This window comes from Scleropages formosus, chromosome 2 (assembly GCF_900964775.1).
Source record: "Scleropages formosus chromosome 2, fSclFor1.1, whole genome shotgun sequence".
NCBI lineage: Eukaryota > Metazoa > Chordata > Actinopteri > Osteoglossiformes > Osteoglossidae > Scleropages > Scleropages formosus.
The window spans coordinates 42,689,183-42,715,697 of record NC_041807.1 but is presented as its reverse complement, the minus strand read 5'-3'; the positions used below and the strand labels follow the sequence as shown (position 1 = coordinate 42,715,697).

At 45.7% G+C, this 26,515-nt stretch overlaps 1 protein-coding gene across 2 annotated transcripts in view; it reads left to right on the top strand.

The window, feature by feature from the left end:
- Window positions 1–21,377, top strand: part of LOC108931220 (copine-8-like) — a 64,620-nt gene extending 43,243 nt beyond the window's left edge. For both annotated transcript variants that reach the window (XM_029249551.1, XM_029249546.1), the window contains 11 exons: window positions 3,805–3,846; window positions 4,227–4,302; window positions 7,554–7,607; window positions 8,106–8,167; window positions 9,379–9,425; window positions 9,624–9,805; window positions 11,702–11,829; window positions 12,975–13,077; window positions 14,737–14,794; window positions 15,416–15,489; window positions 16,581–21,377. In XM_029249551.1, the coding sequence (XP_029105384.1) occupies window positions 3,805–3,846; window positions 4,227–4,302; window positions 7,554–7,607; window positions 8,106–8,167; window positions 9,379–9,425; window positions 9,624–9,805; window positions 11,702–11,829; window positions 12,975–13,077; window positions 14,737–14,794; window positions 15,416–15,489; window positions 16,581–16,769 (1,015 nt within the window). In that variant the 3' untranslated portion in view covers window positions 16,770–21,377. The remainder of the gene's footprint in view (window positions 1–3,804; window positions 3,847–4,226; window positions 4,303–7,553; window positions 7,608–8,105; window positions 8,168–9,378; window positions 9,426–9,623; window positions 9,806–11,701; window positions 11,830–12,974; window positions 13,078–14,736; window positions 14,795–15,415; window positions 15,490–16,580) is intronic.
- The last annotated feature ends 5,138 nt before the right edge of the window (window positions 21,378–26,515 follow it).

The following is a 26,515-nucleotide window of genomic DNA, read 5'->3' as shown; positions in this document are numbered from 1 at the left end:
CTGTGCGCAGTGTCTGTGCAAGTGCTGTCAAGTTGAAATCAACTTGTGGTTTTCATGGTGAGGGAGGGTATGGGAGAGCTTTGTGAACATGGCGACACCGTGAAAACTCTAACACTCTGAGCTGAAATTGAAGCTCGGCCGCTGTGAAGTATGGGGCTTTACCTGCTGCGCCAACATGCCACTAAAACATCTACCTTCTGTAGCTGGAATACAGGTCGCTGCTCCAAAAGAAAATTATTTAGGATCACATGCGGGATTCTTTCATTCGTTCATTCATTCATTCATTCATTCATTCATTCATTCAATTTCCTGACCGCGTGTTGAACCAGTGTTGTGGTGGTGATAGGGATTTCATTAGGATATTTATTGAAGCAATTGTTTTGATATACTCTGCTATACAGTACAAGAGCAGAACTCCTCTGGGACTCATTCAGCTTCAGGTCTTTAGTCCCAGTCATGCAGTGTGTCTGAATGTGTGTTCAATCGTGTGCTGTCAATGCATCCCTCACCAATATGGTGCGGTCCTGACGGACCCCCTGCACCACTGTGTGTGACTACAGTGCCCCCCCCACACACACACACGTCGTTTTGAGAGTAGGCCTTGTGAGTTCATTCGCTGATTTGGTCATTAGTTCCATTCGGTTCCCTCCCAGTCTTTACAGGCAGCACTGATTCTACACAGTTGCTATCATCTGACGCTGACTGACTGGAGACCTCTCTGCGTATATAGCTTCTGTGTGTGTGTTTAGTCAAGACAAGTGATGATCTGAGCCAGTGATACAGCTGTGGCCCATTCATCTATCTGACACTCTCCTCCAAAGCGACTTACCATGTTAAACTACCTACAATTCATACAGCTGGGTAATTTCTACTGTATCAATCCCGGGTGAGCACCGCTCTCAGGTGTGATACAGTGGGAGTAGGAATTTGAACCTGGCCCTTAGATTGCTAAGTGATAACTCAAAACTGCTGCACTACCTACTCACTTACCTTTTTACCCATATATGCTGCCAGATGCTCTAATTATAGAGTTCAGAGGGTCTGTATTTCCTGAAGGTGCAACACCAGACGATTTAACCCTACAACTTTGTCATAAACTCGGCTCCACTCTATATCCTGTGCTGCAACCCCTGGGCATGAGGCTTGCTTGTGCCTGGTCCACCTCTGAGTCCAGGTTAAGGCCCAGGATCCCTGTAGATCCACCTCACTACGGCTATGAATGAGGAAGGTCTGCTTTCCTGTTGTGTTCATTCGAACCCCCGATCGTGTCCACCCACCGGGGTCAGTCCTCTGTTCAGCTGTGCCAATTCGCTAACCCACTGAGCCAGCTGGACAGATGTTTTACGCAGGTCTTTGTCCCTGAGGGGGTCTAACACACAACAACAACACTCCTCAACTCGTCAAAGTTCTGCTCCTCCAGAGAGATTCCATTGGTTGGGGTTTCAGTCAGTCAGTGTGTGCTGCTCTGAGGGATCCTCTGGCTGCCGGCTGCATCTCTGTTTTCTACCCAGTACAGCCCAGGGCCTCGCAGGGGCGTGCGGAGGATACCAGTCCAAGAATACCGTATTGAGAAGACCATTTGTGATGGGAGGTGCCTTGCTGTGGGCAGACAGCAGCTCTTAGTGCTTGCCAGCGTGGCTGACAGCTAAGTAGCGGTGGATAATTTTAGTCGTGTGCTCGCCCTGCACCCCGCAGACTCGCGCCTGCACCCGGGCTCCCGTGCCCTGCACCCCGCCTGCCGGCGGCACCGCGCTCTCTATTTCTGGTGCCGCCCGCATCCCACAGGATGTCATCTGTGTGTTTCTCCTAATGTCCATCTCCCAGCTTTCTCTTCTCCTCTTTGCTGACCTGTGGCTCACGTGTCCCTCAAACACTCAAACTCGTCCCTCTGTTTTCTTCTCAATGCCTCCAAAGATGAAGGGAAGAATATTTTTTAATTCTTATTATCAACAAGGTTTTAACTGTCCGCATAGTTTGGATTGTTCGCAAAAGACTGATAAAGCAAACACACTGCTGGGAATAGCCGTCTACCTGGCCTACACTTCACCCACCAGAAATTTGGAACTCTCTTGATGGACACATGGTCTTGACATCATTCAGTGTTTCAGTAAATTTCAGTGGAGGCCTTCCTTTAATTTTGAAAAGTAATGAGGAATTTCCTTACTGTGTAGGCATAATACACACTTTTGTCATACCTAGAAGCAACTACACTTTCGCGCACAATTGAGACTGTCAACAGTTAGTAAAAGTGTGGCTCTCTAATTGTGTATCATTGTGTTCGATCAAAATCTCAGATGTAGCTAAAATGAATAAAAATACTCAAATACTTATTGATGTTTTTACTGACGTTGAGCTACGTTAAAACTAGCTATGGCTGAAAATATATATTTATACATATATATGTATATACACATATTTTAAAAATTCACAGACTTCTATTCAATGCTTATTGATAAGCAGTTCATCCCATAAACACATGCAGTGATCTTGATCTTGTAACTGATCTCCAACACTCAGGAACACTGGAAACAAACTGTGAATACTGTGGATCTGTGTGAGTGCTCTTCATTGCCATCTCTCACCTACTGGGGTCGAATGATTCATAGTGAGACCACAACAAATTGAAATTTTAAGTTAAGAAAATTACAAATAATCACGAAACAGCAGGAAAATGTTTGTATCTTTGGAAACGTGTAAGACAAGGAGCCAGCATAGTCCATAGTACAGCAACTGATTTTAGTGCTCATAGTGAGCAGTCCTGTTTCCATTGTCTCCTGGGGTATGTTTGACTTTGACATGTTCATGATGTTTCACTCTGCTACAGATCAATGGCAGGTTTTACCGCTGTCAAACCAGAAACTCTTGTCCCTTTCATACTCTCTGCTTTAATGAGCTGTACCAGGTAAAAAATAATCAATCTTCTGAACCGCTGTGTATGGACACCATGGCACTGATGATGTGCCAAACATACTCAAGGATACCGCAAATCATTAAAATGCAGAGAATCCATTCAGATAAGCTGTATGGGTGGTGGCTGGGGGGTGACCATGAGTATGCATGTGTAAAGCCGACTGTCAGGTCATTAACAGGATGAATATGTGGACACTTTATCATGTTATTTCAGTCAGGCTCAGATATGTCAAGGGTAATAAATCAACGTCAGTCAGCGCAAAAGATATTCGGACAAACAGCTCATCGGCCTGAAATTGGACACTTCGGGACACTTCTCAACAATAGACAGGAAGTAATAAATGAAGGCTTTAGATAGACTGAGGAAAATGTTCCCGTTCATTCAGCGAATCGTCTCGAATATTACAATCACACACCAGCACAGAAAGCGAATGTTAAACAGGTACTGGGCAAGATAAGTGCCCACTCACGGATTCTTCTACAACTGTGAAATTCAAAAGAACTGAATAAGTGTTATATGCAAATGTTACTTAATAAACTCGACGTATTCAAATTCAGCTCACAAAGCTCACGACTCTCATGGTGCAGGTATTTGGACAGGGAGCCACGCCGCAGATGCCGCCAGCCTCCAGCAGGCCAGAGAAGTGCAGGAATGTGATCAGGTGTTGCTTGATCCCATTACAAAGTCCCATTAAGAGCTCGAATAATGGACAAGTGGAGGGATAGTTGGTTTATGAACTCTTGATAGTGGGTACTGTGCTCCTGGACATCTGCTTGAATCCACTGTGTAAGCTGTCAATATTGATCATGACCTATTTAGACTGAAATGTTTGCTCTCATTCTGCAACCCTGCACTCAGTTCCCTTTCCCCTCACTTTCTCTTGTACTCTGCAGGTCCATCAAGGTGGAAGTGTATGACTGGGACCGGGATGGAAGGTGAGCTCCCGTTAATGCCAGGCTGCATGGTGCAATCAGGTGGGGTCAGAGCACTTTCACCTTCTGCAGAGCAGTGTGGCATCCTGCTAGCTGGCTCCTTTGAGAGGCAGTGAGACAGAGCCCACTTGCGGGCATGCAGAAGGTCTCCTTCCCTGCGACTCACACCTCAAGGTCTCCCAAGTGTCATCAGCAATCCAGCATTAAGCCTGTCATCGGTATGCATGAAGCGCATATTGAACTTTGTATACTGAAGAGTGGGCCTCTTTAAATGTGACTCTGCAATTTTTTGGCCCCTGTCCATGGACATTATCAGAGAGCAGAATGTAAAGACACGTCCTTGAGAGGCTTATGAGCCCCCTGTGCATTCTTTTGTCCTGCAGTCATGACTTCATTGGCGAATTCACCACCAGCTATCGAGAGCTGGCCCGAGGCCAGAGCCAGTTCACTGTGTACGAGGTGAGTTGATCCCACTTCTCACACCAGTCTGCTCTGAGTCTGAGCTAAGAATTTCTGTATTTGACAGACCATTTTCCCTTTCCTAACTCACAAAACTCCATACTAACAACTGTAAATCTGCTGCAGGACCTTTGAATGGGTCCCAGGGGACGGTGTAGATGTATTTATGATGCTGGATATGACTGCAGTCAGTTTCTATTCTCTGAGGGGGCTGTGAGCAGGCACTGAGACCTTTTGTGAGGTTTGGTTCAACTTAATTGTTTGAAACTTGGATTTGGTGCTCACCAAGGTGTCAGCGAAGGGGAAAGGTCGTGGTTGCTGTGGACGTTACCGACATGGGAAACAAGTGCTGTCCTTTCAGACTGCAAGCAAGGTTATGCAAGCTGAATCCTCTCCCCCCAAGAGAAATGGGGTTTCTTGAAGCCATGTAGGATGTACAATGAATATCCAGAAACAAATGCATTGGAATAACAATTTATTAGTCCTCACTGTCTTTGTGCTGACTGTGGTGACTGAAACACATCATCAGCATGCTCCAGCGGACTGGCTCTGCTCTCGGAACGGCCCGTCTCTCCACACTGGTCTCTGTCGTGCCATTCTGGACATGTGGAACGCAACGCTCCAGCTGTGAAGTGGCAGACAGCTCATCAGTCCTGGAAACTCCCCCCCCCACACAAATATTCAATTACCATTACATTACACATTGACTTAGCAGATGCTTTTATTCATTGAAACATACACAGTTCAGACTTTGACATCTTACCCATGTATATACCTGGACTGTCGGTGTTTCTAGAATTGTTGTTAGAGGACACATTGTTCTTGGAGGGCAGCTGCTAGTGTAGTGGTTAGAGCTGCTGCCTTTGGAACCACAGCTTTGATTCCCACCTCTGGCTGTAGTAGCCTTGAGCAAAGTACTTACCCTACATTGGTAAAATGAAGATTGAAATGGCAGTAAAAGTTACCCAGCTGTATAAAAGGGTAAAGTTGCTTTGGAGAAAAGTGTCAGCTAAATGACACCAGTACAAATTCTGGGATTGTTTATTGTGAAAGTTAAATTTACTCTACATCTCAACAGACACACAGGTCTCTGGAAGACCTGAATCAGCTTCAAGCTTCTGACTAAACCCCTGAAGTGTGGGTTCAGTGCGGGAAAATGTAGACACTGGACATTAGAAACAGACGTACAGGGTGAGGTTCTCGGGGGATCCAGATCTCCCATGCTCAGCAATTTTATACTCATGATCACCTTCTTCTCGTGTTCCCACTTTAGCCTGTGTGGAATGGGGGAAGATGGGGGAGTTGTCATTGATTGATTCCTCTCTTTGCCTAATTGTGCAGCTTCTGAAACCTGGAGCAATTGATCAGGAAAGCTATGATTAAACAGGCCCCCCGAGACACTGCTCACGTCTTACTCAACCGAAGGTGTGAGATACCTCGCCCCTGATCTCAGTTCCCACTCTGATTTGTCGTCAGAAACCATGCGGATACTCACAAACCCATGAAACAAAAAGTTTGGTGAATCCAGCATCTTGTAACAATCACTCAGTCTGGGCTCTGTAGCGTCTAGTCCAGTATCTTCTAGAAGAAAGAGTTAACAGAGGGTGCTGGGCTTAGAATAGCTTGTCACTGTGTGAATTGTGTGTTTCGTGTTATAAACTTCTCAGTGAGGCTGTGTGCATCATGGCTTTCATGTGTATGTATAGTAGTTGAGCAAAAGATCTCCCCATTGTGTGCTGATTTATTAAGTGCATCGGGATGTTGCGGCTGTTGCACCTGCTGTGGTTAGTAGAGTGGGAGGAAACCTACAGTTTTTCGTGTGACCATGGAGAAAGACTGAGGGATAACAGCTCTTTCCAATGTATAGGAACTCCAGGTCTTAAATTTAGCAAAGAATTCAAGGCAATTATGATACGAGCTCCAAATAAAATGACAGAGAAGACACGAGGACCGATTTCATACTCATAACAAGCTCTTAAGGCATTATGAATTGTAGAGCATCCACATGCACGTTATCTCTTTATGGAATAATGTGTATTAAATACCTTTCATTATTTATTTTTTTAACAGATGCTTTCTCCAAAGGCATTTATAAAACTTACAGTATTACTATATGTAAGTGGGATATTTTTACGGAGGTATCACAGCTGTTCTCTCTTTCTTTGTAGTACAACAGCTTTTCCTCCTTCTTGAACCCATAATTTTCGCAGCCTCATGCCCAGCTCCTGAACAATTACACTAATTGCTGCCCCCGTACCTCTTGTGCACTGATGCCACTTTGTGGTGACTCTGGGCCTTTGGAGCCTTGCCTCCCTTCCTGTTTTGTGAACGTGACTGAGATCCCGCTCTGACTTTGTTCACTACGAAACCTGTTCTGATCACGTCTATATTTTCTCTGAAGCGGCGGCACTCAGCTGTGTGCCCAATGCGTCCAGCGCACTGATGACTAGTGATGCTCTTACACTGCTGGCATCCAGGTGCTTGGCAGATGCTTGACAGGTCTGGACAGTTCCGACAGCCGGGGTGGAAAGAGGCTCGCTAACGTTCCTTTGACTACAGCCAGAAACCTGCATCATTTTAATCTGGGTCTCAGATATCATTATGTCTGTGAATGGTTGAGTATTTCTGGATGTTTCAACTTTGTGCTGGTGTAGAGGTAAAGAAATCCTGCTGTAGACTTTTACTGTGCTGTCAGTCTAGCCTGGAACTCTGACATCTTAGTGAATTGTTAGTATGACTGTCAGCACTGTCATTCATGAACTTGTTGCTGACTCTTGCACACTTCTTTAGCATGTTGTACCTGTGCCTCCGTTGCCTACAGTCTGTCACCATGCCCGCAATTGTACCTCGGTGCATGACTGTGCCTCGGAGTGTAATGGCTTCAAGCATCACATGGACTTCCAAAGTGCATCACCATGCTAACTGACCACCAGTGCACCAATGTGGTCATGTGCTGAAGGCTCCCACTTGGAAAGCAGGCGCAGGATGGGAATTTCTGTGTTGGAATTGGTAGTGGAGTGTTCCCAGATGCCCGTCCTGGGTGTGTCCCCTCCCCCTCCGGCTTTACACCCTGTGTTGCCGGGTAGGCTCCGGTTCTCCGTGACCCTGTATGGGACAAGCGGTTCAGAAGATGTGTGTGTGTGTGTGTGTGTGTGTGTGTGTGTTCCCAGATGAATTCTGAAAGGTAAATGCACCCTGATTATTTCAAACCTTTACGTTTTGTCATTAATCTCTTTCTATTTGGCTTTTAGGTGGTGAATCCCAAAAAGAAGTTAAAGAAAAGGAAATACATAAATTCCGGAACAGTAGGTGTTCATTCATAAATTCAGCCCTGTTTGCTCAGTGCTCGTCATTATTTCATTTGGACATTTGCTTTATTATTGAATTTTTTTTATCTCAGTTTTTATACCAAGGCAGTTTTTTTATACTTTGGTGTGAGACTCAGCTGTTTAGGGCCAGTAATTTTTACTGGATCAGTAAAGGGTCCTGCTATAGCAGCCATGAGCAGCATTGAAACGTCTCTTTTTCCAGTCTGAGCTCCAGCAGCAGCACTAATGTCAGCTTAAAGTAGGTTATCAGGGCTGACAAGGACTCCGCCCTCAGCACTGCGGTCGTGGGGAGGCCATCCATCAGTCAATCAGTCCATCACTCCATTGGTTCTAAAGCTTTGTGGGGCTCTACAGCAAGACCCGTGATGTGCGTACATGGGTCCTGTGCAACAGCTCCTCACGCACTGCACGCCGTACACTGGCTCCATGGCGTTTGCTGCTCAACCTCTAATTCGTCACTTCTCTGTTCCCAAGGTGACCCTGCTGTCGTTCTCAGTGGAGTCAGAATACACCTTTCTGGACTACATCAAGGGAGGGTGAGTCGGACGTCTGCTGTTCGGCACCCGCGGTTTCCCACGATTTGTATCCACAGCAGGCTTATCGATGGGACCGGGACCTCGATGCTGAAATATTGCTTTGCTTTGCTTGCCGAGCCTGGACTGAGCACAGATCGACCACGACCTCTGTCACCTTCAGCTTTTCCAGTTGATCCATGTGCTGATTCGTATCATTACTGTAACAGCAGAGCACGATGTGCGTGCTCAGGGTTTACTGCCAGCCCACACATGGCAGCCGGTCATTAGACTCGATACAAACCTGACCAGGCCAAAGATGGAGCGTAATAGCAGAGAAGCGCCAGATTCATCCGAGTCGTCATTGAATTCGTTCCCAAGTTGCCATTTAGGTGGGCAGGAGTGGTATGTGTCTAAGGAAGTGTAGTGTTTTATCAAATGCCCCCTCTGTGCATCTTTCAGCAGCACAGTAACTCTCCTGCAGTGTAATGACAGCTATATAGGATATTTTTTGCAAAGGAAGTCAGTAAGCGAGTCTTGTACACGTGCAGATCAGGTGTTCTCCTTCATGCATTTTTAATCGACAGCTGGAAAGTGTCGACCTGCTCACCTGCTCAGCTGCATCTCTCCGCTCTGTTCTCACAAGCAGCACATCGTGGGCTCCAGCACAACTTGTCTCTTTCTATTGAAACATCTCGCTTCCGCTAAAAATACTGTCTTTTTTTGCCCCACAATTCGCTTAGTGAAACCTGCAGACTTCCCTCAGGCGAGAAAATGCGGTCACAGCCATTTCTGCACCTGCTCTGCTACTGAGAGCAGCTAAACAACCACGTTTCACCTGAGGAGCAAGAGAAGGTCCATGTATGGAGAAGAGCCTTTGTTCTGGAACACAGCTGTGTGACCTTTCTCTTCTTTTTATGTCTTTCAGTGAGAATCTGCTGAGGGCCATTGAAACACGAGGCTTTGTGTGTGTTTGTTGTTGCACGCTCTACACATTCTACACACTCCACATACTGTACACTGCTACACGGACCACTCCGATGCAGTGTAGACTCACTGTGGAGCACCAGCTGTGCTGCACCAGTTCCTCCCAGGAATGGTGGTTCAAAACCTTCATTCAGACTTTAGTGAGGAGTTCTGGCTGATGGAGACACATCCTGGTCCTCGGCACAGCCATTGAGTTTCCATTCTCACATCGATTAGGCTGCTGCTCATCACCATCTCTCCTCTTGCAGGACACAAATCCATTTCACCGTGGCAATTGACTTTACCGCTTCCAACGGTAAGCACCCCCTTCTTGCGGGACAAGGAACAACAAATATTAGCATCTGCTCCTTTCTGCTCGCTCATGGGTTGTATGGAACGAAATAACGTTTAAGGTCAATGTGGGAAGGATTGAGGTCAGTGTGAGGGGGCGAGAGGAGACATCTTATTTCCCAGTGGCTGTGACAGTGCTCGGTGCTGCCCCCAACCCTCCCAGGAAATCCCTCCCAGTCCACGTCGCTGCACTACATGAACCCGTACCAGATGAATGCCTACGCGATGGCCCTCAAGGCCGTGGGCGAGATCATCCAGGACTACGACAGCGACAAGATGTTTCCAGCGTTGGGTTTCGGAGCCAAGCTGCCCCCAGATGGACGGGTGTCCCATGAGTTTCCCCTGGTAAATACTTTCCCGTCCAGCTCTTGTCGTCCTTAGCGGTAATTCCTTCTTCTGTCGCGCTAAACAATGACAGCGAGCACAGAAACCCCTCAGCTCTGTTAACTCCCACTATGATAGTCTGTCTTTCCCTTCATGTACATCATCTTAATAATACAGACATCCCTCGATTTGTTCAGTGGTTAAGTTCTCTAAAAATTTCACCGTCTCACAACATAAAAGTAAAAATAATAATTAGCAAAGAAATTTTTTACCTTTGACCTACATTAAAAATAAAGTTCATTTAAAATCACTGAAAAAAGCCTCGACAACCTCCTACTGGGTGCTGATTGTTGACTGATTCATCTTATAATCATTTTTAGTATTGCTATTGATCACCGAAACTCAGGGACAGCAGACATGAGCTGTAAACACCGTGGGAGCGAACTGAATCAAGGCGTCTCCACACTCCCGTTCACTTTACTTCCATCTGTCGGCTCAGTAGATAAACACAGGTCACATTTGCTCGGTTACAACCGTTACTTTTAGAAAGTAGGAAAAGGTGACCAAAGAGGCCTGGATAAACTGCAAAATATTTAAATATTCCTGGCTTCACTTCAGCCAGTGTGTAGAAGCACTCTGTAAAGGCGTCACACAAAGAGCAAAGAAGCCTTTTGCTCATTCTGTGAACGTACACACTCCCTCAGTGATAATCCCTTTCTGCCTCTGAAAACTCCCACAGCGATGATCTCTTTTCATGCCCCTTATCCGTCTTTAAAGGCTCCGCCACATCAGGAGGCCACACGTGCCCTGCGACAGATCCATTGAGAAAAGACAGATGAACGCATTTATTCCTTCCCTACACATTGTGTTCACGTTGTGTGTGTGTGTGCCCACGTTGTCGATAGAGATTAAGCACAAACTGATTTGGCTGATCTCGGCCAACTGCAGTGTTTTCCCCGGCGGGCAAACACACCCATTTCTCTTCTCGAAGCTGTGACCGCAGGTAAATCAACTTCGTGGCCCCTTCGGCGGCAGGGTGGCTTTGTAGCGAGGCAGTGCTCGGAGGGGCGATGGAACAGTCTGCTAAGCTCCACAATAGCTACACATTAGATCCTCATGTTGTCAATGGCTGAGTTACGAATTTTTTGAGACATCAACAGTTTTATGTGAGGATATGAATAGGTTGCATTTTCTTTAGTGAGTTATTTTCTCAACTTTCTGCCTGCAGCGGAGGGCATGTGAAGTAAAGAACAGCTACACAGAACGGGAACATTGGACCACCTTATTTCGCTCACTGCCACGGTGTTTACACCTCTAGTGTCCAGTTCCTGAGTGCCGGTGATGAATAACAAGATGAGGAACGCCGCGCATGTACAACATGAATCTGTCAGCCATCAGTATTCAATAGGAGTTTGTTGAGACAGTTCATTTAATATTCAGTCATTTCAAAATAGTCAATCCGTCAGTTAATTTGTTTTCATTTTAATGTAGCTGAGTGACTGCCAACATTAAAAGTGCTGTATCGTAGTATTTTTTGTTTATTATAACTATAGCTGAGTGTCTTACAAAACCTCAGTAGCAAAAAAAAAATTGAGGGAGGTCTATTTCTAAACTTTTATTCTTTGTGAAAGAAAAATGATGAAAGTGCCTGTGTAGCTATGTGGAAGAACAATACAGACCTCTGGTTCCAGTTGCGTTCATAAGTTAAGGATCCGCTGGACATATTTATCATGACCAGTAGTTCTGTAATGTCACTAAGGATGTAGAGGCTGTGGGCCAGGAGTGTCCATAAATACAAGTCCAGCTCATTCAGGAAATGCAGAATCTAGAGGAAACCTCTATGTAAATGTGGCTTTTTAAATAGTTAAGAGTTATATTAACAGCAGAGCAATGATGCATACCTTGTTTTATTTCCAGAATGGCAATGTTGATAACCCTTACTGCAATGGCATGGAGGGAATTCTGGAGGCCTATCATCAGAGTCTGAAGACGGTTCAGCTTTACGGACCCACCAACTTCGCTCCAGTCGTCAACCACGTGGCCAGGTAGGACCTGGTTTTGCCATGACCGCTCTTCACAGCTCAACGTTCAGCCACTCTGGTCATCGGCACCCATGATCCGGTCCAGCCGTAACACTCCTCCCATTTATAGTTATAGAGCCGCTTCTGATGATCACCTGCCGTGATGGACAAGACGTACCTATGTGAACTGGGTCACATGAAGTTAACACTCATCTACAATGTTATAATTTGTTGTAAATTCACTAAAAAGTCAGCCACTGGTACTTGGACCCCCAGACAGAGGTTTTTTTCTCCCTTGACTTTCAGCTGAGAGTTTTTTGTTCGTGGCCAGTAGAACCTGTCAGAAGAGCTCTATAAAAATACATTGAATTGAACTGAACTGAATTGAAGCGTAAGCGCAGCCCTGGTGGGTTTCAATCCCTCATGCCAAAGAAGGTCCAACTGCCATTTTTCAAAAAAAGTTTTTTTTCTTTGCTCTTCTGATGCAGGTTTTTTTTGAGACACCTCACTATACCACTGTGCCACTATACCACGCTCTGCCACTCTTCACCACTCTTCACCACTCTAATGTCCCCATGCTGAGCTGGGGGTTCAAACTACCATACAGCAACAAATATCATTATTACTTGTTAACTGACTTAGAATTGTTGCTTAATCTAGAATGCCCAGGAGGGGAGGGCAGTCACTGGCCCTTGGACCCCCAGAGGTTTTTTTTCTCTCTCGATTTTCAGATTTTGTTTTCGGTTTTCAGAGTTTTTGCTCCTTTCCTCCGTGGCCAGTAGGTATACCTATAGCTCTATAAAAGTACTATATTATGATAGTCGGTAGTCAACTGTCTTCTATGTCATGTGTTTGTTTTTCCTGCCTTATGCCTGTGTTAAAGTGCTCTGTGTCACTTCATGAGAACAGCTCTATAAAAATACATTGAATTGAATTGAACTGAATTGAATTAATACACATTCACACTTCCATTTGAAACATTTCCCAGCAGCACTCACTGCCTCATGTCAGTGGTTCCAATGGTTAGTCGCCACATTTCTGTGTTGACCCAACATTATATCCAATTTTACAGTCACATATTACACGCAAGTATGAATGCAATGTTCAGCGACTGCAGCAGCTCACAGCAGCGCCGTTGCTCCAGTGACGTCACCTTGTGCGTCTGCCAGGTATGCGGAGGCCGTGCAGGACGGCTCGCAGTACTTCGTCCTTCTCATCATCACGGACGGCGTCATATCGGACATGGCCCAGACCAAGGAGGCCATCGTGAACGTGAGTGTTGTTTTGCTGGGACGCCGGGAGGCTGCACAGGTGCCCGATGTAGCGGGAAACCGACTGCCCCCCCCCCCCCCCCCAACTGACCTGGATTCTGACCACCAGCAGACTGGATTTAAAGGGAATTTGCGACTGTTAGTCAAACTGTTAGAACAGCCACACCTTCCTTTTAAGATCTTGTCTGCTGCTCTGTCTCTGGCTGAGCTCAGACTCCCCCTCCGTCTTAAACTGCACCTCCTCGCCCTTACCCCACCTCCACTTTTAACTCTGCCTCTTCATTTCTAAAGTGTATCAAATGAAGGAAATGCATATAACTCCTCGGTACAAAGTGTTAATTTCCCTCTGAGAACTTTTTTCTTATAATGGCAGGTACTCAGCACCTCTTCCAGAAAGCGCTTTATGTGACACGTACATTTCAGTGAGACTCCATTCTCTCTTTTTCTCTGCTTTCACGCAGGAGACAGAGAATTGAGTCTGAAAGAGCTTTAAAGGCACTTAGAGGCTGCATTTATTTGCTGTGTAAGGAAACGATGCTGAAGCCCCATTGGAAATTTTACCAGAGTTACTGCATCAAATTGATTTTGGAACAAAATAGTAAGGAATACACTAACAGCAGGTACGGGTGACGCGACCCCCGACTCTCCGACAGGCTCCTCCTGCAGCCTTCCTTCAGCTGGAGCCGAGAAGCACGTGGGTTCTGGCCGCACGTTCGGCGCACCAGACTGAAGGGCCGTGATGCGTTTTCACGTTTCATAACTCACGTATACTGCAGAGGATCTCAGAACCCTGGGCCAGGAGGGGAAGTGGAATTACCTGGCCCGGAGTTCCCTGGTCTCCTGCCACAGTGGCGCTTCGAGGTTACCGGTGCTTGCAGGCGTTGAGGCGGCTCAGCCGTGCGATATAATTGGCCGGCGCCCCAATGCAGGCTCGTACCGCGGTGCCTCGGGACTGCGGACGCCGGTCTCCTCACACACTGACACGCAGCCCAGCTGATGAGTTGGCTGCACAGGTGAGCGGGCAGGTAGGGTGAGAAGCTACAAGGGAGCCCTTCCATATGTGTAGCACTGACTGCGGTACGCTTACGGTGCGGAGATGGTGAGTTATGTCCAGACAATGGCAAAGCAGATAGAATCTTTTTTATTTACCCAGACAAGTAAATTGAAGTACGGGCGCCTGCTGAGGAAGTTCTCAAGCCAGCATTTCATAATGAGAATCGTACAATAAAACTGGCAATTTGCGCAGGAAGCGCTAGCAATTAGCAGCTGCTGTGTCTAGGAATGAAAATCTCGTCTCGTCCGAGATGCTCATTTCCTCAACTCGTCTTCTTGGCATTGCGGAGCGAAGGCAGCAGCAGCAGCAGCGGACACACCGATCAATGGCTTGGTTCACACTTAACTCTGCACGCACAACACGGCCCGCAACACGCGTGGAGCTCCCAGGAAAAACAGGGAGGGAACATCAGTCATCCGTCCACGTAGAGCCTGGTGAGGTTGCTCCATTGCCACCACCGCAGCAATGCGTGAGAACCTCCCTGTGACGTGCAAGCACGAAACGACGTTTGCGGCTCCAAATGGTGCCCATTAGTGTCCTGAACTGAAGAGCAGCCTCTTTCCGCGGATATGCCGTGAGCCTCGTGTTGTTCTTGTGTCCCTCCAGGCCGCTAAGCTGCCCATGTCCATCATCATTGTTGGGGTGGGACAGGCGGAGTTTGACGGTAAGAGCTCAACCTTGTGTTTCATATCGTGCGTCTCAGATGCCCATTGTTGACCTTTCTCTTTTGAATTAGCACACATTTCAAAATACACATTGCAGCCATTTCTCCAGCTGAGACTTTGGGGCCCGGTGATGTTTTAGGGTTTCTGCACGAGTCACAGTCTTAGTTCATCAGAGCAAGTGGAGATATACACATGCACACACGCACACACACACGCGCACACACACACATACAAGGCACATAATTAGCCTTTCGTCTGCTGTAATTGGGGGCTGAGGACGCAGGTCTTTGTCACCCTAATCCAGCCAAAGTGATGGGCGGTTAGTCGGTGGGTGTGGGGTTATCGCCCATCTGTACGAGTGCCATTAATAAACAGATGTCGCCCTGTTATGCTCGTTCAATGTGCTCAGAGTGCCAACTTAATTGAGCTTCACAGCCAGCAGCTGCTGCAGAGACCATTTTACTGCAGCGCCTCTTTGTGGAGAAACGTGGCAGTGCAGGAACAGGACTTCAGCGGTTAGGGAATCGCTTCAGATCACCCTCCTGCACTGTGGCCTTTCACACACACTGACGGGTGAGAGCGCTCAGCACGTGAGTGACGCCACATATTGTTTCCTGCAGCCATGGTGGAGCTGGACGGGGATGAAATCAGGATTTCTTCACGAGGGAAACTGGCGGAGCGGGACATCGTCCAGGTGCGTGTCGGTTTTGGTCTCAACCCATCTCCTAACTGGGAGCTCACCTGCTCTCTGCGGGTCCCTCGGCGGGTCGTCTTCACCAGCAGAAGGCCCTCGTGCAGTGTGACAGGCGGGTTTGAATCCCCCGGGGACCTCTCGTGGATGACAGCAAAGGGCTTCAAACAGTCTGAGAAACGGAACTGTTCCGGCATGTCATGAAAATGCCACGGTGGGTCAACAATCGTCTGACTGATGTGTGCAATATTTACTCCGAGCCACGGAGGTCCACATCAATCATGTGTGATGGAGCTTTGCCTTTCGCTTTGGGATCTTGTGAATCACATGCTAAATGTTTACTGAACTGTGGGAGCTTTGTGGAAGAAGCAGTAAAACAGACGGAGAGCTGGATCTCTCAAACGGGGAGCAGCTGCTGAAACCACAGGTTAATTTTCTTAAATGTGTGTACGACAAATGTGAAAAGGCTCATCAGCAGGACATACTGCAGTATTTTCACTCCATAAACTGTTATTTGTTTTTGGGAAGGATATTGCGGCGCGATGTCACCCTGCACATGCCAGTAGGTCTACTTCTAGCTCTTGTGGGACAGGCACACTGGGTCCCTGCTGCCCTTCCTTTGGGCTCTCGATCCCGCTCTATTGCGGGAGGGGTTCTCCTCCGGAGGGGATCGGACAGGGCTTTGAGAGAAATTCAAAAATACGCCTGTGAAAACCTAATGAAAGGGTGAGTAAGTGAAGCCGTGGTTCTTACACCACCGCAGCTGTCGGCGCAGGGCTTTCACTAAATCACGGCACTTGTAAAAGTATTTGCTATCAGGATCCCATGGAGGTTCCACGAGAAGTTCGTGAAAATTCTGTGAAGTTGAAATGAAACTGGGTGTGAATGGAAGTTGTGTGAGAATGCACTGGTCCGCTACAGTGACTGCATATGTGGCTCTGAATGTGTTCCTGTGGAAATACAGTGACCTCTGGGATCACCTGCACACTACCATATTTACAATATCTATTGACAAAGCCTTTGTTTGAATCTGTCCCCCTTCACCTTGTTCTTGATGTCAGTCCTGATTGTTTGTTTCCCGTGGTTTTGCACAGTTTGTGCCCTTTCGGGACTATATGGACCGCACAGGAAACCACGTGCTCAGCATGGCTCGGTTGGCCAAAGACGTGTTGGCTGAGATCCCGGAGCAGTTCATCTCCTACATGAAGTCCCGGGCCATCAAGCCCAACCAGGACCCGCAACCCTGCAAGTCCAAGGATCCTGCCCTGCACACTCAGATCTGAGCAGCCGCCATCAATGTGGGAACCTCAAACCTGGGGAAGCACTCAAGTGATGGAACTCGGAGACTTTCCAAGAAGCCATTTGGGACTTTTGTTGTTCCTTTCTGAACTGGAAGAACAGACTGATTATCTGAGAAATCGGGCATTTGGAGACACACGTGAGGTGAGGTGAGGTGAGGTAAGGTGAGGTGAGGTGAAGTGACGGCCAGGAGAAGAGCAGAGCTGCCCAGTGGTGTGAAGTGGCTCTCAGCACCCGGTGATCCAGTTGTCCTGGAACAAGCACCTTTGTGTGGCTTCTAGATGCTTCTTGGAACAGTGTCTTTCTGGCCAGAGATTTTTACCTGAGTATTTGTAGCATTCTGAAGCTGTTTGATGTATGGAAATGACGTAGAATCCTCAGTAACCATTTCTGTTGTTTTTGAGCTTGTCAGTGACATTTCCGTTTCTTGCATGGAATAATGGAGCAGGGCTGGGCCTCCTTCTTTGCCCTGTGGGGTGGTTGTGTTGCCAATGGGGCCCTCCCTGGTGCCCCTTTCACCGTGTTGTGATTTGTATTGATGAGCAGAAGTCATGATGGCAAATCGAGAAGCACAAATTTACACGAGGATCAGAAATATCGCAGGACATCAACCGTGTCAGCATGGATTACAGCAGCCACTACTGTAACCTTATTCATTATTAATTTCCATTGATCATTTCGATCTAACTGAAAACCTGCACTAATATTAGCGCAGAGTTAGAGTGACCCTCAATCATTCTAGCTTCATTCAGCTTCCAACCATTACATAAATTGGGTTCTCCAGCTTTCGTCGGTCATGTTTTAGATATCATCACCAGGTCAGCAGGTTATTTCAGACATCATCAGCAGGTCAGAGGGACAATCTGGAAGAAGTGCCTCTTTTTTTCAAATGACTACAGTTGTTCTTTCACTCTCTTTTGGACTTGATGCTGGTTTTCTCAGTGCTTTTCTCATCTACATCCCAAAACCAGCTTTCCTGACCAGCATTTCAGGGGTTGACTATGAGCTCATTTGGTAGCTAATGGACTGTATGGAGTGAGCAGATCAATAAATGAAGCACAGCACAGACGCCACCACAGTTACACTGGATTCTCTGCACAGAGATGATTTTACTGAACTGAACAATTTTTAGTTGATTCAAAGTACACCTTGAACACCATCAAACTCTCCTGTTATTATTAGAGGCTGCTGCACATTTGGCCTTGAAATTACCTTAAAACAGGTGAGCATTTTATTCCCAAGAGCACACAAATCTCATGGGGATGCTTACCTGAGGCTCGAAGTTGGGTGTAATGAAACACCAACTACCCCTTTTTTTCCATTATTGTGACTCTTTAGCTGATTTAATCCACCGTGACTTAAAATAAATCTTTTTACACAGCTGTAGTGGCTCCTCAATTTACGGACACAACTTGGATGGAAAGACTGTAACTTGTTTTGTTTCTAACTCCAAAGTCACTTTCTGCCACTGAGTTGCAAGTAATGAAATACTTTAATACCTTTATTTTAATACTTTTATTAAATTCAGCCTAAATGAAAACTAAAAGTGATCAAAACTAACTGAAAATTGAAATTTCGTCTCCACAAACTCCTATTCAGTGCCGACTGTTGACCAGTTCATCCCTCATCTTGTTATTGATCATCTACATGAGCCACTAGTTGTAAACACGGTGGAAGCAAGATGAATTAAGGCAGATTCATTTTCCTGTTCTGTTTTCGTACTCTAATATTTAAAAATCATTATGTGCAAATTATCTGTAATTCACATATTTATAATGCAAGGAGTCTGTGTATATTTTACTTGTGTTTCATCTCACATCTTGCATGCAGAGCAAACTTTCAACTAGAAATCATTAGGAAAAACAGGTTATCTTTGTTTCATCATCCGTGATTTGCCAATTGACCCATCTACTAAACCAGTAGGGAAAGGGCAGCTTTGCAAAACAGGAGAAGTCAGGACACTGCAGGGTTGGAGCATCATTACCAGCATGTATCTGTGTGTCCACCTGGACCTTATAAAACTGGGTACAATCTGGCCAGCACATGGACCCAGCCTTCTGCATGGTTAGACTTGGTTTCTGATTTCACTTCATCTGAATTCCATCAACTGTGAATTTCATCAGAAATGAATGTTATTAAGTGTTAAACTCTCTAAGTGTTTTTTTCTTTGAGAATCATGACAGGTGTCCACAAGGCAGTTGGCGACTATGAGAGTCGACTAACTGAAGTGGCTTGAGTATGATGAGCTCCCTTTGGTGTTGACCGATCCCCCAGCTCCGGTCAGCACGGATCTGCGTTGTCACAAGAATTTACACCTGAGCCTTGTTCACTACTGTTCCTGAACAGGCTAAGAAAGGACCTCTTTTTTCTGCATCCTTCGTACAAAAAAATCTGGATCACTTCCTGTATATTTCAGGGATTGTTTTTGTTGTGGCTTAATGTTCATCATTCAGGACCTGTAAAACTGATCCCACTAAAAACACAAACAGTTCTCTCCAGTTGGATTTCCCTCACTGAGGAGAGCAGCTCATTTCCTGAAGGACGCACACGGCCGTACACTCATCCTTAGGTACTTGTACACTTGGTAATTCATTGAACGATACACTGGTTGTATGGCCGGTTGATCAGTCCATCATAAATACAGCATGTTTGGTTCTTCAACCTCTAGTCACCTTCTACTCTCAGGGCCCATGTTTTCATCCATCCGTCTTTTCACCATGATGTTAAATTTATGCTGTTGCCTGAAAACAGCTTATTTCTTTGGTCACTAAAAGCATCGTACATTTGTAAAGCTGGAGGTTTATTACTGAATGACTGCACAAAAACCCAGTAATGAGAGCATCAACAATTCACCTCATTTCTGTACATTTCTCTACAGACCCTACTTGCATCATGCTTCCTCCAAACCATTAATATTGTGAAAAAACCATAGACCAGTTCAGAATTCCAGCTCTGTGACTACAGTTTCACATGATTGCTTCAATTGCAGTGGTGGTTCTTAGGTTCAGTCCCTCTTGTGTGTGAGCTGGATACTTTGAGCTGTGCCTGACAGTCTTTGACCAACCACGCCAGCAGTGTTCGGTTTTGCCACTTACTCTTTTGGGGGAACTCCAGTTGTTTTTTCTATCCATGCTAAGCTACGATCAGGATTTTTCTATTCCTAGGAGAAGAATGAATGTATTCTGGATCATCCTCTCAGATAGCCTAGAGTAATGGCGGAGGAGGCCATTAGGATACGGATTGTCCCCCAAAGACCCCCGTGTGTCCATCACGCGGTCCAAAGGGTAGCCTTGTTATGCATCCTAAAGAATGGGGAATATTGACAGAATGCGTGTAAATAGGCGTGTGAACCAACGGTGTCAACTCCAATTGTCACATTAGTTCAGCATCAGGATCAGCAACTCAAAGTGTCTAATCAGTCAGCTAGGAGCAGGAGGGACATGATAGCTGTGTTCGGTCACAGTTTTCTGGTGGAATAGAATTGTGTGTTTGTCACACATATTAATGCTGGTGGAACAGGCTGAAAGATGGCAAGTAGGACTATGTTGACAGATGAGCCCTGACCTTCTTCCATGTTGAACCTCACAGCATGCTGAACATCTTCTGGTTTTTGTAGGCTGAAAGAAGCATGGAAACAACCAGGGAGATTGTGAGGTATTTGCTGCTTTGCACAAGTGTTTGCTCATTTTTCAAATCATAATACCCAGTATCAAAGAGGCTATTTTGCAAATTTTGCTGAATTTTAAAAACCTACTCATGCATTTCAAAATGTACTGGTGGTGAAGAATGATATCGAAAGCCAATAGATATGATTCACTCCATAGAGGACATGACCATTTCTCCATGACCCACAGGACCTTTTTTGTCTTCATTTTTATCAGTAAACTTTAGGCCAGCGGGGGACAATGCGGGCAGAAGGGCCCTGCAGATGTTCAGACAGAGGAATAAAGTCTGACATCTCTCTGGATTCTTCTCAAAGACCCAGTGCAAACGTTTCCTCCAACAGACTACTCAGATACTTGCAAGTAGGAGGGAGCTACAGAAGTTGTGCAATTTGAGCACAGAGCAGTAATTCGGCCACATTTCTCGAACCGCCGCATAGGGGCCCTTGTACCGTGATGTGTTTGTAAGGTGACAGTTCTTGACAGTTTCTTCTACTTGGCCTTGGAGGTAGAAGCTCTGTCCTTCCTCCTTTACACACTGTAGCTGTCAGTGATGAGGCGTTAGTTTGTTTAGCTAAAAGTAGAGCCAGCAGTGGTATACTCTGATTTTAACACCTTTACTTTTGTGGCTGTGAAAAAAGACAAGCCCCATACCCTATTGTTCCACACGACCTGCCCTACACATTCCACACTTGTTAGAGGACTTCTCACATATAACAAATATGTGGTCTGGGTGTGTCATCACCACACATGTGTACCCTGCCCTCTGCACTCTCGCTCTCACTCTGTCTGACTGGTTTCTTCTACCCACCCAGCATGTGGCTACCAGTTCTGGTTTTACAACTTTCCTTCTTTCTCCTCTTTCTCTTGGACTCTAATTTGCATGATAATTTTTTCAGAAAGAAGTTGTTGTAAATGATTATTGTTTTACAGTGCAATGTGAAATTATTTGTATTGGATTGCCTTAAATGAAGATTAACGTATTTAATAAAATGAACAAATTGTTTTACATAAGCTAAGAGAGGCATATTTTCCTATCAGCAAAGTTGCCTGTTTCTAACCTTTTAGTTAGGAGAGTAAAGAGCATTAACATGGACAGGAACCACTCAGGGTGTTTTTAGGAGGTGCTTAGTCTCACCTTTGACCTCATGACATCCCCACATGCTCCAGCTCTTACAGCACGGCACGCTCCTTGAAGACACACGTCAGGTGGGTAAAGATGAGCACCATTCAAGTGTGATGTCAATGAAACGTTAAAGCAAGGGTGCGAAACGCTAATTTTGGGTGGCCGAGGTGAGTGAAGCATTTCTCTTTCAGCTGAGGTCCTGAGCACTTGACTGACTCAGTGAATAACCAAATGGAGATAATTCAACCTTCTCTGCAAATCCTGAGCATTTCTGGGATTAAATACATTAATCATCCAGAACACTGACGCTCTCTGGACTGGTACACACAGTTACACACACACATACACACCTGCTGAAGGCTGCATCTTGTATGCTTCACACACTCAGCTTTATGTAACACTGTTATACTTTTTTAAGCAAAAACGTCCATATTAATGATAATTTCTCAAGTCACCAAGCACACTTGTAGTTTGCTCACAAAGCTTTCTGCCTTACAGAAGGACTTAGAGGTTTTCTTTTCAGCTTTAGGGAAATGAGGCATGTTCGTCACTGAAGTGTGTATCAGTCCCTCAGCTTGCTGGTCAGTGCTCTTTAAGAGCACACAGAACTTGAGTGTGAGAATTAAATCTGTCTGGATGACCACGATATGGCTGATCTTCTGTCTGCTCTGTGACCTTCCTGGAGGCCAGAAACAGCAACAGCTGACAGCTGAGTGGCTAATGTGTTGGGATTAACATCCAATAGACATGTATCTGCATGGGTTCAAAACCTGCTCCTGGTAGCCAAATTATGGTGGCAAATGCAGGGCTAAAATCCACAAATCAGATCATTGCACATACTGTAAATATGAGCTGTCCATATGTTGGAGCATAAAATTCAAATCCATGTTGACAAGACTGTCCATGGATGTGTCAGCTCTGTATGGGTTCAGTGACAGCAGGGAGTAAGGGCATTATGGCAGCAGGTGAAGAACAAAGAGCAGCACTGACAGAGTTCAGGTGGATTCTAAAGAGAAGATCTATGGCAGGGTGGCATATGAGAGGGTCACTGGACTTGGAAGGAGGTACAAGGAGCTGTGATGAAGGCTCAGTGTCAGGCCCAAGATGAGTACCCCACAAGGTCAATAGGCACTGCTCACAGTTGTTGCATATCCTTTCAAGGATCTTGAAGGTGATCTGGAGAAGAGGTGAAGTTCCACAGCAGTGGTGGTAGGCCTATGTAATCACTGTCATGTCATGCTTGAAGACACTGACCTCATGTATGGACCTGTACCCACAACTTCACAAAGAAATTTGTAACCAGAGCATTCACATTTATTCACTTAGCAGATGCTTTTTGTCCAAAGCAACTTACAACAGATACTATGTAGTGTTACTAGCCCACACAGCTTATTCACCAAGGTGACTACACTGCTAGATACACTACTTACAAGGGGTTACTCATCCATGCATCAGTGAAACACACTCACCCCGTGACACTCACACACTATGAGGGAACCTGAACAGCATGGCTTTGGACTGTGGGAGGAAACCCACGCAGACACAGGGAGAACACGCAAACTCCACACGGACCGAGCGGGGATCAAAGCCACGTTCTCTCACACCAGCCAGATGCTGTGAGACAGGAGCGCTGCTCGCTGTGCCACCGTACCACCCAGAGCAAGCAGCATCACTGAAATAGTAGAGCTTGTAGTTATTTGGGAGGATAATTCAGCATTTCAGGAAGGTATTGGGCTGGCAGTATGCTGAAGGTCACAAGTAGTCAGAGGCAAGGTTCCCAAGTTCTACTGTAAAATGTGGCTTGTCATTGGTTATAAAACCGTTCTCCTTGTGGGAATATAACTACATGCAGTAAATTGTGTTTTCACTTGAAACAAAAGAGGAGGGCCTGTAATTTAACGTGGGGACATGACATCTCAATGTTCATCCTAAGAACTAACAGGAATGGAAAATAGAATGAGGCAGACAGGAACAACAGCAATCAATCTTTATAAAAATAAGATTTTTGTCCACAGCAGCTTATAATATTCAGCTATTCATAATTTGCCCATTTACACAGCTGGATAATTTTTTACTGTGTCAGTTTAAGCTCAGTGCTTTTAAGAAAGGGTTAGTTATCACCTGCAAATGCTGCTGTATAGAATTCAGGGTGAACACATGTATGTCCCACAGATCATAATTGCTGACCAAGCTCTACAAAGATCAGTGACAATGAAAATAACTTTAAACAAGAAAATCACAAACTCTTAGAATACACCAACATTCATTCATCAATGTGTTTTATTGGTTCACCTAATTAGAGACACTGTGGTTTGTGACTACGTGTGTGTGTGTGTGTGTGTGTGTGTGTGTGTGTGTGTGTGTGTGTGTGTGTGTGTTCTCACTCCACATCACACAGGGACACTGAGGACCCACTGTAATAGACTCTAAACACAGGATAGAGGGGCTCAGTGAACGTGGAGGTGAACCTGTACAGGAGGGTCAGTCCACCAGAGGAGACGCTGTAGAAGGACAGAGTGCCGGACACACAGTCCACACACACTCCTACTCTGGGGGAGGGGGGAAGTACAGGTATATCAGTATGTTTATTATTGTGCCAGACAGAGTAGCTTCCACCATAGCAGATCAGAGCCCAGGAGTTGTTGTTTTTTCCCAGCCGACAGTCTTCTCTGTCTCCTTTCCTGCTGATTCCTTTATAAGTCACTCCTATTTCAGCAGCGCTTCCAGTCCACTCGACCTCCCAGTAACAGCGACCAGACATACTCTCTACACACAGAACATGAGACCAGTAGTGAAATCGGTCTGGATGATCTGGATATGTCTGCTTTTTTTCACTCCATGTCACCTTCCTGTTGCCCTCAGACAGATACAGGTCTCCATTTGCTGTGTTGGGGTCCAGCGTGAGCTGGCACCAATCTACAGGCAGACATCAGGCAGACCCAAATTGTCACAAGAAAAGTTGCATCCGAACCCTGTTTCGAAGAGCAAAAATACACTGCAGCACCAACGCCCTCAGAACAAAAAAAGAAAATGACCTCTTCAAGTTATTCACTCGTTACGGCTATCCACGAAACTTTATCAGAAGATGTTTACTTCACCAAGACAAGCAAACAAGCTCCAACGAACAGCGTAATAAAAGAATAGCTCTCCCATATATAAGAAATATATCGGAATTGGCAGCCAGATTACTCCTGCCACATGGAATTACAGTAGCGCACAACCCAACAGCCACTCTGTGAAGCATCATTTCAAAACCAAAGGAACAACTCAAGAATGAAGATAGAATGAAGGTGATCTACAAAATCAACTGCAATAACTACAACAAATACTATGTCAGCCAAACCAGAAGAAAATTATCAACTCGGCTCCGTGAACGCAAGCTGGCCACCAGGAGGCATGACCCATTGTCCATGATATCCGTACACCAGAATCAAGAAGGACATACATTCAATGTGGACAATGCAGAAATCTTATCCCAGGCAGATACAAAACATTCAAGGGAGTTCCTTGAGGCCTGGTACTCATCAGTCAATTCCATAAAAAACATATTGATCTGGACCCCATCTAATATGTAATGATAGAAAAAAAACTGCAAATTTTCATTGTAAAACATCATTGACCTTGCTCTACTTTGATATATATATTCAGGTATGAACATCTACATTGATATTTATATTTTGTGAAAACTGCCCCTAATGGAGGGGAGTGTGGTGGCACAGCAGGTTTGGCTGGGTCCTGCTCTCTGGTGGGTCTGGGGTTCGAGTTCTGCTTGCGGTGCCTTGTGATGGACTGATGTCCTCTCCTGGGTGTATTCCTTCCCCCTCCAGCCCTGAATCCTGTGTTGCTGAGTTAGGCTCTGGTTTGTTGTGACCTGCTCAGGACAAGCAGTTTCAGAAGGTGTGCATGTGCCCCTAATGGAGTTTTTTCTTTATCAATAACAACTTCTATACTGCAGGATTACAGTAGTTCAGAGTCAATCATGGACGGAAAGCGTGAGCCACAGTACACCCTGGAGCACAATACACCTTGGATAGGACACCATCCATCACGGGATAATCACACTCATGAAAACACAATAAGAACAGTTTAAAATTATCATTTCACCGGAAACTGATCTTTGAAATATGGGAGGAAACCAGAGTCCCAGGAAGAATCCAACATTAACACACACAAGCTGAAACTACTTGTCCCAGCTAGGGTTGCCAAAGCGTTCCCATGTATCTCCTCTACTCATTTCTCTCCACTGGCTTCCTTTAGCTGCCAGAATCAAATTCAAGACCCTGGTTGCTGTCTACAAATGCATCATTAGAACTGCTCCCAGCTATTTACAAGACTTAATCAACCGCTACACCCCAGCCAGGCCCCTTCGCTCGTCTACTTCAGCTCGCTTGGTGGTCCCGCGCGCGAAAGGTAAAGCTCGGAGGTTCTCGGTTCTGGGTCCGTTGTGGTGGAACGACCTTCCCCTGCCACGCAGAACTGCAGAAACTCCGTCTACATTCAAGAAGGGTCTGAAAACTCACCTTTTCCGGATCCACTTCGCCCAAGATCTCCCCAGCTCATTTACGGTGTAATTGTTCACGCATCGTAATGTCATGAGCATCCCCTGATACAACCTTTATTCAGCCACTACACCAGCATTGTACTTGCTTATTTGTGTATCTTAGAATATTAAAAAAAAAAAAAGAAAGAAAATTGGTGGGAGGGTACCGGGATTTGTCTACCCTGTGTTTTATGCACCTACTCGAACGATGAACCTCGGTGCAGCAAGCGGTAGGGAACAAACTAGGTTTGCTTGAGACTTTCATGTCTGCAGCTACGTCTCCTTCTCTTAATGTAATGAATAAATTGTCCTTTTGCTGAGATGTACGTCGCTTTGGACAAAAGCGTCTGCCAAATGAATAAATGTAAATGTAAATGTCGCAGCAAATCAGAACCTAACCTA